General features: G+C 40.9%; 1 protein-coding gene across 1 annotated transcript in view; it reads right to left on the bottom strand.

Annotated features, from left to right (window-relative positions):
* Window positions 1-309: 309 nt before the first annotated feature.
* Window positions 310-19,602, bottom strand: part of RNF170 (ring finger protein 170) — a 39,018-nt gene continuing 19,725 nt past the window's right edge. The window contains exons 2-7 of the mRNA XM_089670863.1: window positions 17,521-17,691; window positions 13,615-13,690; window positions 11,243-11,351; window positions 6,964-7,037; window positions 3,591-3,698; window positions 310-2,256 (exon numbers count right to left, since the gene is read on the bottom strand). Of these exons, the coding sequence (XP_089526989.1) occupies window positions 1,987-2,256; window positions 3,591-3,698; window positions 6,964-7,037; window positions 11,243-11,351; window positions 13,615-13,690; window positions 17,521-17,657 (774 nt within the window). The 5' untranslated portion in view covers window positions 17,658-17,691 and the 3' untranslated portion in view covers window positions 310-1,986. The remainder of the gene's footprint in view (window positions 2,257-3,590; window positions 3,699-6,963; window positions 7,038-11,242; window positions 11,352-13,614; window positions 13,691-17,520; window positions 17,692-19,602) is intronic.

Raw genomic sequence — 19,602 nt, 5'->3', positions numbered from 1 at the left:
CTAGGGTGACAAAGCTCAAACCATAGGTTTAAAGAACCCTCTCATTTCCATAACTTACTGGGGTGGTTTTTTAGTTAACAGAGGTGAACTAGGCAGGGTTAATAACAATGATTCAGATAACACTACAGAATGAATAGGGTAGCACTGGATTTCTGGCAGGTTCAACAGATATTTTTGCACCTTTTGAACAGATATAACAAAACACTTTCAATGGTATGCTTAACAGACCAAATGGGGGCAACTAACAAATTAATTGTTAGGGTTACATACACTTTAAAGTAGTAATTTAGTTTTGTACAATTTTAAATGTTTGCTATTCAATACTTCTTTATTAAAATACTGAGATTTTTAGATTATCCACTGGAGGGAACTCCTAATGACTAAGTGCAATGCAACTGCATTTCTCTTAACAACCATCAAGAAAAGATATCAGTCATATAGGGAGTGTATTGTGTTCAAGGAGTCAGCTAACTCACAAACATGCATTTTTGGATGAAGAGTAAAGCCGGCCATAGGCGGTTTGAATCTCAGCCGGTTCCTGCTGAACCATGTATAAACAGACTGAATAGACACAAGTTGATCGATCCATGACGGAATTTACATGTGATTATCCCTAGTGGCTGTTCTAGGCAATAGCAATAATCACTGTGTTCTCCCAGCGGGGACGGCTCCCTCCGTCTAGGGAACACAATGGCTCAGCGGGAGGGATTCCCCTGTAAACACTGTCTGTGTTGATGGGGGAAATTAGTGAATATCTTTCCTGCAACCAGTTGTTGCAGGAAAGAAATTCTCTCCGTCTATGGTATGTCTAAGGCTTCATGCATACTGCAGCTTAAAGACACCTTTTTTACAGGCATTTGAAGTTTTTTTTTTTCTGACTTTAAATGGCCCTCTATGTTAGCCTATGTGTCCATGCACACAGACATTTACAGGTGTTTGGAAGCAAAAGAGTTTAGAGGCTAGAAAAAAAAAAACAAAACAAATTTGTACATTCTGGAGAGGAGTGTTCGGACTGAAAAAATGCACAAACGTGCATCAATGCACGTTTGCATGGTAATACATTTTAATATCCAGCATAAATTAATATTCTGGCTAGTTAGAATGCATTAATACCAAACTTGCATAAACGCACATGCAAAAAAAAAAAAAAGTGACTTTTACTGCGTTTTTCCAACTGCTTTTCTCCTAGGTGTCCTTTGGAGTGCAGTGTGCATGGAGCCTAAAGCACAAATATTATACAGTATGATAAAGCAGGAAGCAGAGGCAGTATATGTAAGAAACAAATATGACTGCCCTCATGTACATATATCTACAAACTTTACATACAAACCAGATGTTGAAAACATTAACATTATTTACAAAAAGCTGATCTCTTTTTGCAGGTAATTAAACAAAAAAAAAAATGAAAAAACAATACATTCTCTACATTCCCTTTAGTTTCACTGTTGAGAAAAAAAAAATATTGCCCCATTGCATCCTATACTGAATATTCAATTGGGGGGCAGGGTTCTGCTTTTTTAATTGTTCTTTACATTTTATTGCCAGTCTGTAACCCATGAATGGGTTACTAAAATAAAAAAAAAAAAAAAAAAACACAATGCAGCGTTCAATAAGTGCTGGTTTCAGACAGAGAAAGTTCAATTCCTTCTAGCTTAAAAAGGATTCTAATTCAGTACAATGTGCTACCGACTGTAGGGCATTAGACTGAGTTACAGAAGCATCTGGCTTGCAATAAACCCATCAAAAGGCCATCAAAGAGCCAAATGATGAGACATGTGCAAGACAAAGAATATGTTGCTGGAAGATTCAGATATAATTACAAATCAAGCATTTAGGGAAGCAAAGAAACCTTTAACGATGTCCTATTACATCATGAAAAACACATTTACAATTCCAGTTCAGCAAAAAAAAAATTAAAAAAAAAATCACATATTCCAAACTGCATAGAGAATTATTTGAAGGCTCCTGCATTAAACATACCTGTTTTCACCTGTGCAGTCTTTGGGTCACAACTTCTCGATACATAATAGAAATGTAAATAAGCAATAAAAACAAAACAAAGAAATCATCCATGAAACCTAGAATACCAAAGAGAGCTTCAGGAATAATGTCCAGTGGTGACACAAGATAGAAAAAGGCTCCCAGCAGACAGAGAACAATTCTGATTCGGAACATCCAGAAGAGACCACCCACTGAAAACATCTCTCGAAATGCGTGGCGTAACAAGGTAGGCAGATCCATGATCCTTTCTAGAAGCTAGAATATTAAAATACAAAAACAGAATTATTTTCTTGTTAGCGTTTAACAATGCATCTCTATATAAACCTGAATGGAGATAAACATGGAGGCTGCCATTGCTGAACTCAAAATGCCAGTTTCCAGAATATTATGTTGATACACTTCCTTCAAGTTTAAGTTTTGGGTAGAGTGGAGAAGAGTTAAAATGTCCTCCAGGTTGTAATTTCTGTCTGTGCCCGTACTAGGGATCTCACTTCTTATCCCTATGACACCCATACCAGAAACAGGGGGTGTGGTTGTAACCAGAACAGGTAGGCATAGACAGCAATAAAAAGCCATTGCCAAAAGTCCTAACCCTTCTTCACTCTATTAACAAATGTGTTTGTTTGCTCACTGAAGTGATAGTGAGCAAAGCAAAAACCAGATGGATGCTCTAACCCCCTACCCCTTTGTTCAAAAATGCAGAAATGATGGCAGACCATAAATGAACCATACCCTAGAGAACGCCCATGTCGGCTCAGAAAGTACCACTAGGTAGTCTCCTGCACATATAAAGCACTATACTGCAAGGGTGCGTGTTATCCTTCAAGAAGTCTATGCATTACCAGGTCCTTACAGCTGAAGTTTAGTTAAAAAACTGGGTTTTTTTTTTTTGCTACAGCTTCAATCACATAACATACCTGTAATAAAGTATATCCCTCGTCCTGTAGGTTGATAGTTGCTGTAGCAATCTACCTCAGTGATGCCTAGTCTTCTTCACAGCGCTGAACTTTCAGTGCTGCAGGGGATAAAAGCTTTGGGACGAACTTTGGTGAAGATCCTGGTGGGTGCCCGCTCCTTCCTCCCCTTGCCTCAATTCAACAAAAGTCTTTCGTTGTTTTACAGTGTTACATGCTGTGATAACAATGCAAGGACTTTGGTCAATGGAGGAGAGGACTTCAAGGTATTTGAAGGTTAGACCTGAAGTTATTAACCCTGCAGCACTAGGAGTTCAGTGCTGTGAAGAGGACCAGGCATCACTGGGGAGTAGATTTCTACAGGAACCATCAGTCAGCAGGGCAAGGGACACACTTCATTACAGGTAAACCTGGCTTCTGGCCTTGTTCCAGCTGTTTTCAGCCCATGTGTACCTAGCTAAAGTTATGCAACTTCAGCTGAAGAAAAAAAAAAGAAAAACCTAAAAACTTCAGTGTTAAATCTATCACATTCACATTGAAATAATGTTGGCTGAAGAGAGACTGAGTACTAAGCAAAAAAAAAAAAGATATGAATCTCTTTTGCCGCACTTAGGAATTGGGACCCAGTTTTTGATATTTGAATGTGATTAACCCAATTATGGAATTTGTACTTACAGAACGAGGCTGTCCCGAAAATCTTCTATTATAACTGTTAACTTCCTGAAATATCTCTTGCACATCTTGCTGTTCAGTGACTTGAAACATCGGAAATAGCAACGTTACCTAAAATTAACAGTTATTTCAATTAACATCCAAAACCCACTCAACAAATGTTTTAAACCGGATAATTCACTCACACAGATATAGATGAATTATTCATATCACTAATCTATTATTCAGTGACTCTGTACTGGATTAGAGTGGACCGATCATAAAAAACACACACTTTACAAATAAACAAGACACGTTACTTTGAGTAAGTGAGGACCTCTTTCTTGCCTTGAGTAGGAAAGTGGTGACGTTCTCTCCCTCGGGTCATTTTAGTAGGCAAATACAGTGAGGAACAGAAGTATTTGAACACCCTGCGATTTTGCAAGTTCTCCCACTTAGAAATCATGGAGGAGTCTGAAATTCACATTGTAGGTGCATTCCCACTCTGAGAGACAGAATTAAAAAAAAAATTCAGGGAATCACATTGTATGATTTTTAAAGAATTTATTTGTCTTGCACTGCTGAACATAAGTATTTGAACACCTAAGAAACAGCAGGAATTCTGGCTCTCAAAGACTTGTTACTGTGCCTTTAAAAAGTCCACCTCTACTCCACTCATTAATCTAACTTAGTAGCACCTGTCTGAGCTCTTTAAAGACAACTGTCCACCGCACAGTCAGTCAGATGCCAACTACTACCATGGGCAAGACCAAAGAGCTGTCAAAAGGCACCACAGATAAAATTGTGGACCTCCACAAGGCTGGAAAGGGATACGGGGCAATTGCCAAGCAGCTTGGTGAAAATAGATCAACTGTTGGAGCAATTGTTAGAGAATGGAAGAGGCTAAAGAAGACTGTCAGTCTCCCTCAGACTGGGGCTCCATGCAAGATCTCACCTCGATAAGAAAGGTGAGGAATCAGCCCAGAACTACAAGGGAGGAGGTGGTCAATGACATGAAGAGAGCTGGGACCACAGTTTCAAAGGTCACTGTCGGTAGAACACTACGCTGTCATGGTTTCAAATCATGCATTGCACGGAAGGTTCCCCTGCTCAAGTCATCACATGTCCAGGCCCGTCTGAAGTTTGCCAATGACCATCTGGATGATCCAGAGGAGGCATGGGAGAAAGTCGTGTGGTCAGATGAGACCAAAGTAGAACTTTTTGGTCTAAACTTCATTCGTCGTGTTTGGAGGAAAAAGAAGGATGAGTTACCATCCCTACTGTGAAGCATGGGGGTGGTAACATCATGCTTTGGGGGTGCTTTTCTGCGAAGGGGACAGGACGACTGCACTGTATCAAGGAGAGGATGAATGGGGCCATTTATTGTGAGATTTTGAGCAACAACCTCCTTCCCTCAGTCAGAGCATTGAAGATGGGTTGTGGCTGGGTCTTCCAACATGACAACGACCCAAAGCACACAGCCAGGATAACCAAGGAGTGGCTCCGTAAGAAGCATATCAAGGTTCTGGAGTGGCCTAGCCAGTCATCAGACCTAAATCCAATAGAACATCTTTGGAGGGAGCTGAAACTCGTGTTGCTCAGCGACAGCCCCGAAACCTAACAGATCTAGAGGAGATCTGTGTGGAGGAGTGGGCCAAAGTCCCTGTTGCAGTGTGTGCAAACCTGGTCAAGAACTACAGGAAACGTTTGACCTCTGTAATTACAAACAAAGGCTTCTGTACCAAATATTAACACTGATTTTCTCAGGTGTTCAAATACTTATGTTCAGCAGTGCAAGACAAATAAATTCTTTAAAAATCATACAATGTGATTTCCTGAATGTTTTTTTTTAAATTCGGTCTCTCAGAGTGGGAATGCACCTACAATGTGAATTTCAGACCCCTCCATGATTTCTAAGTGGGAGAACTTGCAAAATCGCAGGGTGTTCAAATACTTCTGTTCCTCACTGTACATTATCATCTCTGGCTAGCAGGAGCACTTTTATCACAATATTACAGTCTTATCTTCACCGAGACTGCATATGCAGCAATAAATATGGCTTTCCCATGTACAAATATAATCACAAATGATAAATAGAAACACGTGTTTTAATATGTTAACACACACATTGATAAGACTGTTTACATAAAAATACTGTTTACATAAAAATACACTTGTCCATGCACTTGGCTGTGCCTAGCTTCTATAGCTGGCCACACAGTAGGGTTTATTTACTAAAGCTGGTTCACTCAATCTGGTGCAGCTGTGTATGGTAGCCAAAAAGCTTCTAGCCTCAACTTGTTCAGTTAAGCTTTAGTAATAAAACCTGGAAGCCGATTGGTTTCTATGCAGAAGTGCATGAGATTCTGAGTGAACCAGCTTTAGTAAATAAACTTCACTGAAATAAATCTGTCTGGTTCCTGCTCAGCAAAAGTCGATCATTTGATTTCTTGACTTCTGTCTTCTTGATTTTTTTACTTCTGTTGAAGGGTCATGCTAGAAAACGTTTATCAATCAGCGGCTGCAGCCAATCAGGGCGATCACTGATCACTGTATCCTGAGAGCTGTCAGAGTACAACACCCCTGCAATTGCTTCTCCATAGAAGTAGAGTAGGAGTGAGTGCATTCACACTAGTGTGTTCTCTCCTGCATTTGCTTTCACGCTGAGAAGGTGCAGCATTGTGAGTTTTGTGCGCTTTTGGATCCAAAGACATGAAAAGTGCATGAAAAAACACATGTGCATATGTTTTTGGTGCATTTTAGGCAGCATTTTGTGTTTAACAACCAGTCTCCTCCTCCCACGAATAAATGCATGAAACATGAAAACACATCAAATGCACATGTAAAAATGCATGATCATGTGGGAACACCACTAGACTAAGACAGGATGTGTGTTATTGGTTGGTTCAATAAGTAAAAAAAAAAAAGAAAAAGATAATAACAAATATTACACAGCCAGCACATCTAAGGATTGGTAAACTGCTTTATATTATACTTTTGTTATTGTTTTTTACGTACACTTTAATGTTAATTCTTTCACATATTTATCTAAAACGTTCAAAAGATATACAGTGTCCCCCCCTACAAACATGCAATGTAAAAAGACAATGTTACATCACAAATAAGGATTTTAAATACAAATGGAACTTTTTCTTTATTTGGAAGAAGTGGTGAGGGGATTACAACAGGGTTACGACAGGGTTTATTAACGGTCCATGTCCCCTGTGGTTCTGATCACCAGTGTCACCAGGAATTAAAATCAGCGTAATTCCAAAGTTTTTAGATGTCACCAGAACAGGAAAAGATGGGAATCCTTACAATCAGCACACTTATCCCCTGGCAACTGCCAACTTTCCAATGATGTTGTCCCTATCTAGAGCCGAAAAATGCTGCTTACCGTTTGACGGCAAATGGGACAGCTAATAGCACCAAGCCATGATCCATACCTCCAATATGCAATGATGCATGGACCTGCAAAGAGATTTTCAATATTTATTTAACTGTATGCACAAGCTAAATATCACACCACTATGTACCAGATTTATTTACAAAGAAAAAAAAAAAAAACAAATGAGCAGGTCTGGGCCTGTTTTCCTAGCATTCAATCAGATGTACAGCTTTAATAATGCTGTCCCCAGTCCAGATAGCTGCAGGGTAATCTGTCTTAGCAATATTTCTGTGACTGGCCTGCAGCAGGAGGAGGGAGTAGGAGTGTGTTTTCTCCCAGATGTGTCTGGAGTTACTGATGATGTCAAATGCTGATATCATGTGGTCTTCCCGGTACCTCTCCTTTCATCTTGTGTAGACATTTTTGTGGGAGGCAACTGCAGTGCACTTCAGGACCTGGAACCAGTAAGTCAATAGTACACTACAGTACAGGGCTGGAACATAGGGGTGGGGGGGGGCATCCCAGAGGGGCAGCTGCCCTGTGGACAGTGTTTTAATGTAGAGAAAGGGAGTGGGAGGGAGTGTAGCAGTAGATACCAATAGTGCTTTCTGGCATTACTACACTGAACAAGATTGTGCCCGGAGAACCATCTGCTGGCAGCCACCTTTAACCTCCCTAGCGGTCTGATTATGTCCATATTTCTGTGCTCAAAGCAGTACATTTTTTTTGCATGGAAATATGTATTTTTTTTATTGTAGGCTGTAATTTTTAGGAATAACTCACTGAAATCTGTCCGAACAAGAGTCTAATATACATCCCGGGTAGGCTAAAACTTGAAACACAAAATAATAACATAAAAATAAATTTAATTCAATAATATAATCAAACCAAAAACACTGAAATTTGAAATATAGCGCCAAGTTCGCACATCACTGAGCAAAGTCGCAAAATCGTTTTCAGTGTCTGATGCCGAATTTCCCCACGAATCATCACTCAATTCTGCAAGTCGTTCTGATTTACTATCGCTGTTCTCTAGCTGGTCTAAAACCGCTTTTGACCTAAAGGGACGCTTTTTGGACACCATGGACATTTCTCAGTTTCCGGGCAGAAAGAACAGTAAAAATGCAGGCAGGGCACAGGACAAAGCACTAGGGACAAAATGTATGTGAAATGGTTTGATACAGTAATGTTATACTATGTGGTTTTAGTGAATGTCACTTTTTGTCATTTTCAAATTTCCCGCTGTTCCGTCCCCCATACGTCCCGATGCTCGCAGGGGACGGAACCCAGAAGACAGATGCCGGCATCCGCCGGATTACATTGCCTAGGACACTGCAGGAAGGACATCGCAGGAGCGTAGGACAAGGTAAGAGATCGAGGGATCCCAGAGCAGCGCCGCATGGTAAGCCCGAGTGTAGCTCGGGGTTACCGCTTGTGGTACTGAAACTTTATCCCGAGCTACACTCGGGAATACCGCCATTGAGGTTAAACGCAGCGCAAAAAAAATATATATATATACAGTCAGGTCCATAACTATTGGGACATCGACACAATTCTAACATTTTTGGCTCTATACACCACCACAATGGATTTGAAATGAAACGAACAAGATGTGCTTTAACTGCAGACTGTCAGCTTTAATTTGACATTTACATCCAAATCAGGTGAACGGTGTAGGAATTACAACAGTTTGCATATGTGCCTCCCACTTGTTAAGGGACCAAAGTAATGGGACAGAATAATAATCATAAATCAAACTTTCACTTTTGAATACTTGGTTGCAAATCCTTTGCAGTCAATTACAGCCTGAAGTCTGGAACGCATAGAAATCACCCAACGCTGGGTTTCATCCCTGGTGATGCTCTGCCAGGCCTCTACTGCAACTGTCTTTAGTTCCTGCTTGTTCTTGGGGCATTTTCCCTTCAGTTTTGTTTTCAGCAAGTGAAATGCATGCTCAATCAGATTCAGGTCAGGTGATTGACTTGGCCATTGCATAGCATTCTACTTCTTTCCCTTAAAAAAACTCTTTGGTTGCTTTTGCAGTATACTTTGGGTCATTGTCCATCTGCACTGTGAAGCGGCGTCCAACGAGTTCTGAAGCATTTGGCTGAATATGAGCAGATAATATTTCCCGAAACACTTCAGAATTCATCCTGCTGCTTTTGTCAGCAGTCACATCATCAATAAATACAAGAGAACCAGTTCCATTGGCAGCCATACATGCCCACGCCATGACACTACCACCACCATGCTTCACTGATGAGGTGGTATGTTTAGGATTGTGAGCAGTTCCTTTCCTTCTCCATACTCTTCTCTTCCCATCACTCTGGTACAAGTTGATCTTGGTCTCATCTGTCCATAGGATGTTTTTCCAGAACCGTGAAGATTTTTTTAGATGTCGTTTGGCAAACTCTAATCTGGCCTTTCTTGTTTTTGAGGCTCACCAATGGTTTACATCTTGTGGTGAACCCTCTGTATTCACTCTGGTGAAGTCTTCTCTGGATTGTTGACTTTGACACACATACACCTACCTCCTGGAGAGTGTTCTTGATCTGGCCAACTGTTGTGAAGGGTGTATTCTTCACCAGGGAAAGAATTCTTCGGTCATCCACCACAGTTTTCCATGGTCTTCCGGGTCTTTTGGTGTTGCTGAGCTCACCGGTGCGTTCCTTCTTTTTAAGAATGTTCCAAGCAGTTGTTTTGGCCACGCCTAATGTTTTTGCTATCTCTCTGATGGGTTTGTTTTGTTTTTTCAGCCTAATGATGGCTTGCTTCACTGATAGTGACAGCTCTCTGGATCTCATCTTGAGAGTTGACAGCAACAGATTCCAAATGCAAATAGCACACTTGAAATGAACTCTGGACCTTTTATCTGCTCATTGTAATTGGGATAATGAGAGAATAACACACACCTGGCCATGGAACAGCTGAGAAGCCAATTGTCCCATTACTTTTGGTCCCTTAACAAGTGGGAGGCACATATGCAAACTGTTGTAATTCCTACACCGTTCACCTGATTTGGATGTAAATACCCTCAAATTAAAGCTGACAGTCTGCAGTTAAAGCACATCTTGTTCGTTTCATTTCAAATCCATTGTGGTGGTGTATAGAGCCAAAAATGTTAGAATTGTGTCCATGTCCCAATATTTATGGACCTGACTGTATGTATGTATGTATGTATGTATGTATGTATGTATGTATATATATATATAAATAAATCACAAAAAACTTAAATGAAAAATATAGAAAATAATGACCAAATAAAAGTGCATAAAATAAAAGTCCCAATCCAAAAATTTTTTGATTAACCATTAAATGCAGCCTAGGACCTGACTTGTCACATGAGAGTTTTGGTGACTGCCTGTGCAGAGAGAGGACAGGGGGGTGCTGGAGAGGCGACATACTCCATCTGATGCTGCAGACTTCTCCACATCTGTATATGGTGCCTTGTGCAGCTGTACAGGTGCTACCACTGGAAATGAGGGCAGGGAACTTGCCAACAGATAGTGGACTGTGGGAACTCACCAGCAACGCCCTGCCAAGGTCCACTGAGTGCAATTCAGGGAGCGGGGAATGTACACCGAAGGTGGCTTTGTTATGGGGGTGGGGAGATTGTATTGAGAGGATAGAGGAATTTTTGTTTGGGAGACACTCTGTGCTTTACTTAGGCAGCCCATAAATGATTAGTTTTCTTTCCTTACACCGTTGGTGGAAGGAAAGAAAAATCGCTTGAATGCCTCCTGAAGCGCTTTTGTTTTCTGCTGGTGGGGATGCGGGGAGCCTTCTTGGCTGGCACAACACATTAATTGCTGCTAGTGGCTGTAGGCGCTGGCAGTAATAGTAAGTAGAAAAATCTAACAGACTGACTGTACCCAAGTGGATCGCTGGGTCAATTTGGGATATATCAGCCTGCCTACACATGGGTCGAATCTTATCCCAGTCCCTGCTGAACTTCAGTTCTTGTTTGCCTGGCTTTACTTTTGACCTCTGCTCAAGACTGCATAACATGTAGAGTGTAAAATAGGCTTAGGTGTTATTAAACCCTACCCTTTTAGGCCACTCCCACTATTTTGTCCATACCCACTTGTAGCATGCTTTACATGTCACTATTATCCCTGCCCCCTGCCCTACCCCCCCAGTTAAAGTGGGCATAGTCAGGCAGGCGTCACTGGATTTCATTTTGAAATTTTGCTCACCTTACTTTTCAGTACAGAGCACATTAAATAAAAGCCCTACACATTTGCATTACAGACAGTCACAGTCCTAGCACTGCTCAGTTTTCATTTACCACAGAAAAGATGTCCACAGTTTGTTTCCACTGGAAACGTGGCCTGTTGTAAACAGACTGGACAAGACATGTCTGAGTAAAACTGATGCCGCTCATGGATTGCTGTTTCCTGAAAAACACAAAGAACAAATCCAAATCACATACATAAAATGCATATTTTATTATGCATAAAAAAAAGGAGGTAATGGTTTTATTCTCTTATTTTTTTACCATGTCCTATATCACCAAGCGAGAGTAACTAGATGTAGGGTGTGGTGTTCAGTATATATCCAGTAATTGCTCTCGCTTGAAAGTTGCCATACACATTTATGAAAGGATAACTTGGTTACAATTACAATGGGTACTGCAAAACAATTAAAGCCCAACCCTAGGATAAAATTAACCTCCCCACTTCCCTATCACTGATTGTGGATATTAAACAAAAAAAAAATGTTTTGACCCTCCACTGCCCAGCTTTCTGCTCTTTGCTTACTACCTGCTAAGGTCCTTTTTTTGGATGTCCATGTCATTGTCTGTGTGACATGGACAAATATCTTTGGCTGTCCAGCGAAGGGATCCTCTAAGTTACAAGAAGAACACTTATGTTGGCCTAAAGGGAGTGAATGGTCCGGGCAGTTCAAGGCAAATTTGAGGCACTTGACTACCAGTTCCATTTGATTGCCAGAATGCAGATGGTCGTTGGCAGTGATGCACATGCAGTATGAACTCAGCAGTCATTTCTGAATTCCTACTGAAGGACAGTCATTCAGGGCTAATAGCGGTTAATTGCACATTTTTGACATGTCAGCCCTGAGCAGTAGCAACGGTCAGTAGAGTTGAATCACATTGTACATACCTACAGACAAGATTTTATACAGAATCTTCCTACCAGCAAGATCAGCATAAATAGATACGCTCTTCTGAGTGAGCCCTTAAAAAGCAGCTGTACTGGGGACCATAACCTTACCCCAGCTGCAATCTCTACACCCTATTTAGTAACATCCTAGCATGAAATAGAGCAGTGTTTCTCAAACTTTTTTCAGTCAAGGCACCCTTTACAATTATGGACAGTCCCGAGGCACCCCATTCTAAAATGTGAAAAACTATTCTAATAGTTTTATATAATGCAGCAACATCCACACATGTAGAACACCGAACATTAGAGGTGATTTATTCTTCCAAAGCAAATACACTTTTGCACACTGGTACTGACTACTGCTCCATTTTTCTCCATCACTGAGCTAGTGTGACCCAAACACTGATGGAGAGGGGCAGGGGAGGGTCAAACAAGGATGCTGTGCAGGCGGGTGACAACCTCCTTATCAACTGACGATGTTATTGGCTGGCAGGACCCCTGCGGCTAGAAGATCATAATGGTGCACTATGAAAACCTGTGGCTTTGTGTAACTATAAGGCAGGCTTGTCCACCCACTGGCTTGTATACAAGTTTTGGACAATTTTTAGACATTTTGCCAAGGCACCCCTGAAGAAACGTCAAGGCACCCCAGGGTGCCTGGGCACTCTGATTGAGAAAGGCTGCAATAGAGGAAAAGAAACTCAATTAAAAGGTCGGTCCACCCAAAAATATTTCATTTACAGGTCAAACCTGCTTCACTTTAGCCACCCACTAGACTCTTGTATCATTTTCTCTTTTATAACTCCTGGCTCTGTTCTTGCCACTTTGAAATTTAGTGTGTTCACACTCTCCTGTTGTATCCATAAGGCGCCTTTCACACGGGCATTCTGTCCTTTTTCATCCGACTATTGATGGATGAAAAACGAACAGCAATGCATTCCTATGGGCATATGGATGTAAACAGACGTTGTCCATTTAGATCCGTTTTCATCCGCTTCTGTTAAGGTTCTTTTTTTTTTTTTTTTTTAAATAGAACAAATCTGCATTTTTGTTCCGTTTAAAAACAGAAGTAGATGAAAAACAGATGTAAACAGATGAAAAATGGATGTAAACGGAACAGAACTAAATGGAGAGTGGATAAACTGATGTAATCTGCATCTCTTTTTTCATAGCAAAAATGTGACTAAACAGATGAAGCAGGCGGACCACCCGTGTGAAAGCAGCCTACTATAAATACATAGAAATTGTAATAGCCATTGCAGGTGTGTAGACTCTAGTAATAAAGAGCAGAAATCACCACCACCAAGTGAAATAAGAACCATTAAAAGTTTGAACTCCCCAGAATGCACTAAACACTGAAATAATTATTCAACTTATACCGTAATATCCATGCATACCTATTTAGACTACTTATAGTGTTTCAGTGGCAAGATGTAGCACCTTATGAAATACATAGATTTGTGCTGGCAAAAATTATTAAAAACATACTCATAGGTTAATATTCCTTAGTCCCCTTCAAAGGAAATGAAGAACTCACTTGTTCATTTTGTAGCTGCTCTCTGATGGCTCTCACCCTTTCTTGGTTTTCAGGGTGGATATTTTGCTGCTCATTTCTGTTTAAAACATGGAAAAAAACATAACTATATGTCACTAAATGAAAAATGTTACCCCAAAACTGTATAAACACAGTTATTTATGTCCAGGTCTATTCATCTCTACTAAAATAAGAGCTTCTCTGTGTTTTGTAAAGTGCAACATCCCCAGCTTTCCATTAGATGTGAACTAATTTCTGTACATATTTCAAGAAACAAACAACTTCAGTTATAGGTCCGGTTCACATTTCATGTATTCCAGTGCGGGGGTTTTTTTCTGCATCCAATAACACACAGAAACTAGGTTACATAGCTGTCAATGGCATAGTTCACACCAGTGCTTGCAGCTCCAGTGCGTTCAGGTTCCAGAAAAAAAAAATGCCTTTTATTCCCTGCACAGAACTGTACTGGAGCATGGAAAAATGCACTGAAGCGCATCAAAAACAGACCAGACTTCAAATGACCCAAAAAAGGACAAAAACCACATCTGGAGCACATCAAAAACACATAAAAAATGCACCAGAATGTGTCAAAAACACAAATGCAGAAACGCATCTGGACTGCGTTTCTATGGTGTGAACTGGCCCTTAAATGTTCAACGGGTATTACAGAAGAGTTGACTTGTCAAATTTCAGAAAATTCAGGCCTCTAGTTTCAGAACCGCTATCAAATCAGCCTGACACATGTACTAAACCTGTGGTGATATTTAAAGTCAAAGAGCTTTTAACTTACATAAAATGACCAACACAGATTGGCATTTTATTAGGGTGCCCAGTTCCATCCTTGAAGAAAACACTGTTTGGCTCTGCCCAGACTACAGCATTACCAACTCTTTTCTGATGAGGGGCCTCATTCACACTCGCATTGCAGTAATGCTTGTTACACATTTTAGTGTATTACTGTGTCATTCAATGAAAGCACCACATGGCATAAAATATATTACAGTATGCTGCACTGTAAGTAAATGCAGAAAGACCTATTTTTCATACGTAGAGATGGGTTTGAAATGAATTTGCTGCATAACACGGTGCAATGCATCTCATAGCACAAAGGCACGTGCATTGCAGCACAATGTGGTGTGAATAATCCCCTTTAAAAGTCCATCTTTGTACAATTAAAAAGGTCTCAATCTCAAAATAAACACATGGAGGATCTCAGAGGTACTTAGGGAACACCTAAAGAAACAGGATCATGAAGACCGATATGCTATTAAAGTTCTATAGAAGCATAAATAAGGGGTGGCTACAAAGAATATCCTAAATTCTGAATACCCCCTGTAGCACAGTATTATGCATATTCATTATTAAAAAACTTAACGTATTTACACAATTAAAACGCTACCTACAGAAGCCCATCAAAGTTCAGTGACTAAATGAGTAGTGTCTTAGTCAAAATGGGAACCAAGAGGCCAATAGTAGCTCTGAAGGATCCACAGTTAAGATGGGAGAAATTCTCCATGAGAAAACTATGCCTGGACATTCCTAAAATTCCTGAGACTAGAGTTGAGGTTCACCTTCCTGCAGAACAATGAACCTAAACACACTGCCAAGGCTACACTGGAATATCCTTAAACCAAGAAACAGAAACCAGAGGGCGAGGCCAAAGTGATGACTGAGGCCAACTAGAGCTCACATCCCTTTCTGTTTGACTCCTGGGGATCAGTAGGGCGGCGTCCATCCTTCCTCACATTCAAGAACCAGAAAGTCTTAATGTGAAACCAAATTCCCAAGCTTTTTTCCAGCCTCTGTCAGATGCCAGGAATGGATTTTTAATTCCAGGTCAGCTATGTAAAGATAATGATTTCACAGTATCTCAACATCAATTTCACAGTATCTCAACCTCAACCATTGCTGACCCTGCTCTGCTGGAGCCATCATTGGGCTGCCTCAAACCAGGTAACAGAGGCATGTCCTGCATCAGAAACGTAATGAAGAACAGAACCACTCCCAACTGTTAGGCCTAAACAAACGCCAATTCCCGTGGCAGAAAACAAAACACTCACATAGAGCATTCTTATACACGTTTAGGCGCATTTAGAAGTGTTTAGAGTTTTTTTGCCAGAAAACGCCAATCAAAAATGCAAACTAGAAGGGGGTTTTTTCTGCCTCCAAATGCTGAGCTTAAAATATGCCTCTAAATGTCCAAATGTGCATGGACACATAGGATAACACTGAGCTGCTTCTACAGGAAAAACACAACTCCTGTAGAAGCAGCGTTTTTTTAAGCAAGTGTGCATGGACCCTTAGAGCTTCCTTAAAGTAAGCCAATGAGGAGAGAGCAGCCGAGCCGTGACTATGTGTCTTTTGGGCGCAGTGAGCAGCGGCTCAGGAGTGAGCATGTAGCAGTGCCCCCAGGGCAAGCAGCTTTCCCTGGGGGAACTGCTCGAGGGGGAAGGGCCAGAGCGCTGTAGGACCCAAAAAGAAGAGGATCGGGGCACCTGTGTGCAAAACTACTGCACAGACCAGGTAAGTATGGACATATTTTTTTATTTTATGAAGTATCATTTTAAGGTGCCTGCAGCCTAATAAAAGAGCTTTCTACCAACATGTAAGTCTACATCAAGCCTGTTCCAATGCACACTCCTCGGAGAGAGTATGACCTTCTTAATCACTTTACTACCGGGCTATAGCCGAATGACAGCTACAGCGCGGTCCTCCAGTTCTGGGAGGGCGTCATATCCCCTCCCTTCTGGAACGTCCTCCCAGAATGTACCCCCAGTGGCATGCACCCACTAGGGGCGCATGATCGCTGTGACCTTTGGACACAGCTTATTACATGACATGGTAAAAGGCCAACCACAGCGGTCTTTTACCACATGACCAGCTGTGATCACAGCTGACCACCATGTAAATACACTTGCCGGTTATTGGCAAGTACTTTCCTCACACTGTCAACAGCATGAGGAAAGTACTGCTGGTAACTGGCAACTGTCAAAGCAGACATCTGCAAGGATAATCAGGGCACTGATTATCAGTGCAACCCAAAAAGTGCCCAACAGCGCTGCCCATCAGTGCCCAACAGTACTGCCCTGCCAATCAGTGCCCAACAGTGCTGCCAATCTGTGCTAGTCAGTGTCGCCTATGAGTGCTGGCAGTCAGTGCCCTTCAGTGCTACCTATTAGTGCCACCTATCATTGCCACCTATCAGTGCAGCATCATCAGTGCCTCCTCATCAATGCCCACCAGTGCCGTCTCATCAATGCAGCCTAACAGTGCCCGCCAGTGCCGCCTATTAGTGCAGCCTCATCAATGCACATCAGTGAAGGAGAAAAATTATGTGTTTGCAAAATTTGATAATAGAAACAAAGAAAACTTTTTTTTTTCAATGTTTTTGCTCTTTTTTAGTTTATAGTGCAAAAAAATAAAAAACCCAGTGGTGATTGAATACCACCAAAAGAAAGCTCTATTTGTGTGACAAAAATTGATAATTTCATATGGGTACAGTATTGCATGACCACATAATTGTCATTCAAAGTGCAACAGCGCTGAAAGCTAAAAATTGGCCTGGGCAGGAAATGGGCAATAGTGCCCGGTAGGCAAGTGGCTAAACTGATTTCTCCAGCTTGTAGAGGTGCTGTGGATGCAATAGCTGTCAATGCAAAAAAATATAAAGTACATTTAATTATGCATCACAGAAAGACATAGCATGATCCTGGTAATGTAATTATTCTGTAAATATCTGCACAATTTTTGTGGCATTTTAATGTACAAAACATTGCAGGGTATGCAAATACCTCTACTCACTTACGAACATTTGGATTTTAAAATGTCACTTTGCAACATGGCATCATAATATACTACATCCATTATTTCAAACAGCTACAAATCAAGTACTGTGCTTCTTTAACATACCTTAAGAGAAAATAGATGAGTATAGCTACAAAGCTCAGACTTAGTACAACTGCAACAATCACTTGATTGCTTACTCCTTCAATAAATGTCCCATCGTCCGACTGTAAGTGCAGAATATTGTGGGGGTTTTCAGCCATTCCAGAATTTAGGCGTTAATACCTAAAATAATACCTAAAAGCAATAACAAGTTAAGTCAATAACATAATGTGTGTACTTTAAGTTCAGTCTTATTTTCACTTTGCTAGCACAGGAAATACATTGACTGTATATAACACATGATGTTAAATTAGGTAACTAGGCCTTTAGCGGAATTCCAACACCTTTGAATAAAACTTTTAACTGTCTCACACATAACAAAAATTAAGCCACATACATAAAGGCCTTGGAGACACTGACATCACATCACTGCAAGACTATATAAGCTATTCATACATTGATTTGTAAAGCGTTGCTGTCAAATGCTATTTTTTAATGCTATAGGTGGAGAAGTATCTGTTAGGATGGTAAACTGGTAGGATGCATGAAGAAGTCTCACCAGGTGTACTGCACTTATTTTTCAACTGTCTATTGTGGTTTTCAGTAAGGTTTGTTTAACCTCCCTAGTGGTCTGATTATGTCAGTATTTCTGTGCTCAAAGTGGTAAATTTGTTTGCATGGAAATAGGTTTTTTTATTGTAGGCCTGTAATTTTTAGGAATAACTCACTGAAATCTGTCCAAACAAGAGTCTAGTAAACATCGCGGGTATGTTAAAATTTGAAACACGAAATCATAAATTATAATTTAATAAATCATAAAAAATAGTAACAAATTTAATTAAATATAATCAAACCAAAAACACTGAACTTTGAAATATAGCGCCAAGTTCGCACATCACTGAGCAAAGTCGCAAAATCGTTTTCAGTGTCTGATGACGAATTTCCCCACAAATCATTATCACTCAATTCTGCAAGTAGTTCTAATTTACTATCGCTGTTCTCTAGCCGGTCTAAAACCGCTTTTGACCTAAAGGGACGCTTTTTGGACGCCATGAACGTTTCTCAGTTTCCAGACAGAAAGAACAGTAAAAATGCAGGCAGGGCACAGGACAAAGCACTAGGGACAAAATGTATGTGAAATGGTTTGATACAGTAATGTTATACTATGTGATTTTAGTGTATTTTGTGAGTCACTTTTTGACATTTTTAAATTTCCTGTCAGTTCCGTCCCTATACGTCCTGACATCGCAGGGAACAGAACCTGGAAGAAGGATGCTGGCATCGGCCGGAGGACATTGCCGGGGATGCTGCAGGGGGGACATTGCAGGAGCGAAGAACAAGGTAAGTGCAGAAGGGATCCCGGAGCAATGCTGCAGGTATTCCTGAGTGTAGCTCGGGGTTACCACTTGTGGTGCTGAAACTTTACCCCGAGCTACACTCGGGAATACCTCCAGGGGGGTTAAAAAATAAATAAATAAAGATGTCATACTGACCTGCTCTGTGTGGTGGTTTTGCACAGCGCAGCCCAATTCTCTTTTCAGGTCCGCCACTGGCACTCTTGGCTACTCCCTCGTGATCAGTGACCCAATAGCAAGCTGCTTGCTATAGGGGAATTGGTGCGCGCTTGCTCCCTAGCCTGGCTTTAGGCATCCATAAGACACATAGAGCCATGGCTTGGCCCTGCCCCTGCTCTCTTCTCATTGCCTCACTGGCTGTGATTGACAGCAGCCAATGAGAGAGAGTCCTGGGACAGCTGAGGCTCTCGTGCACATCGCTGGATCGAGAGGGGGCTCAGGTGAGTATTAGTGGAGGCTGAGAGAGAAGTAGCACACAAAGTTTTTTTACCTTCATGCATAGCCTCTTTACAACCACTTCACAATCCTGTTTTAGTTAAGTAATCCCATTACAAATCATTATGCACAAGTCATCACATTGCACCATAATATTGATATATTTTATTTGTCCTGATCCCATCTGCGTGACGGGAGAACATGTAAGAGGATGTGCGCGGACTGCGATCCGTATCTGTATCTGTATATGACTTGTTATGCCTTTCATACTTCAATAAAACTTTTTTGGAAAAATATTGATATATTTTTATTTCTT

This window comes from Staurois parvus, unplaced genomic scaffold (assembly GCF_062004578.1).
Source record: "Staurois parvus isolate SC_StPar_1 unplaced genomic scaffold, SC_StPar_1.0 ptg000096l, whole genome shotgun sequence".
In the NCBI taxonomy this organism is placed as follows: domain Eukaryota; kingdom Metazoa; phylum Chordata; class Amphibia; order Anura; family Ranidae; genus Staurois; species Staurois parvus.
Note: the sequence above shows the minus strand (reverse complement) of the source record. Positions and strands in the feature narration are given on the sequence as shown.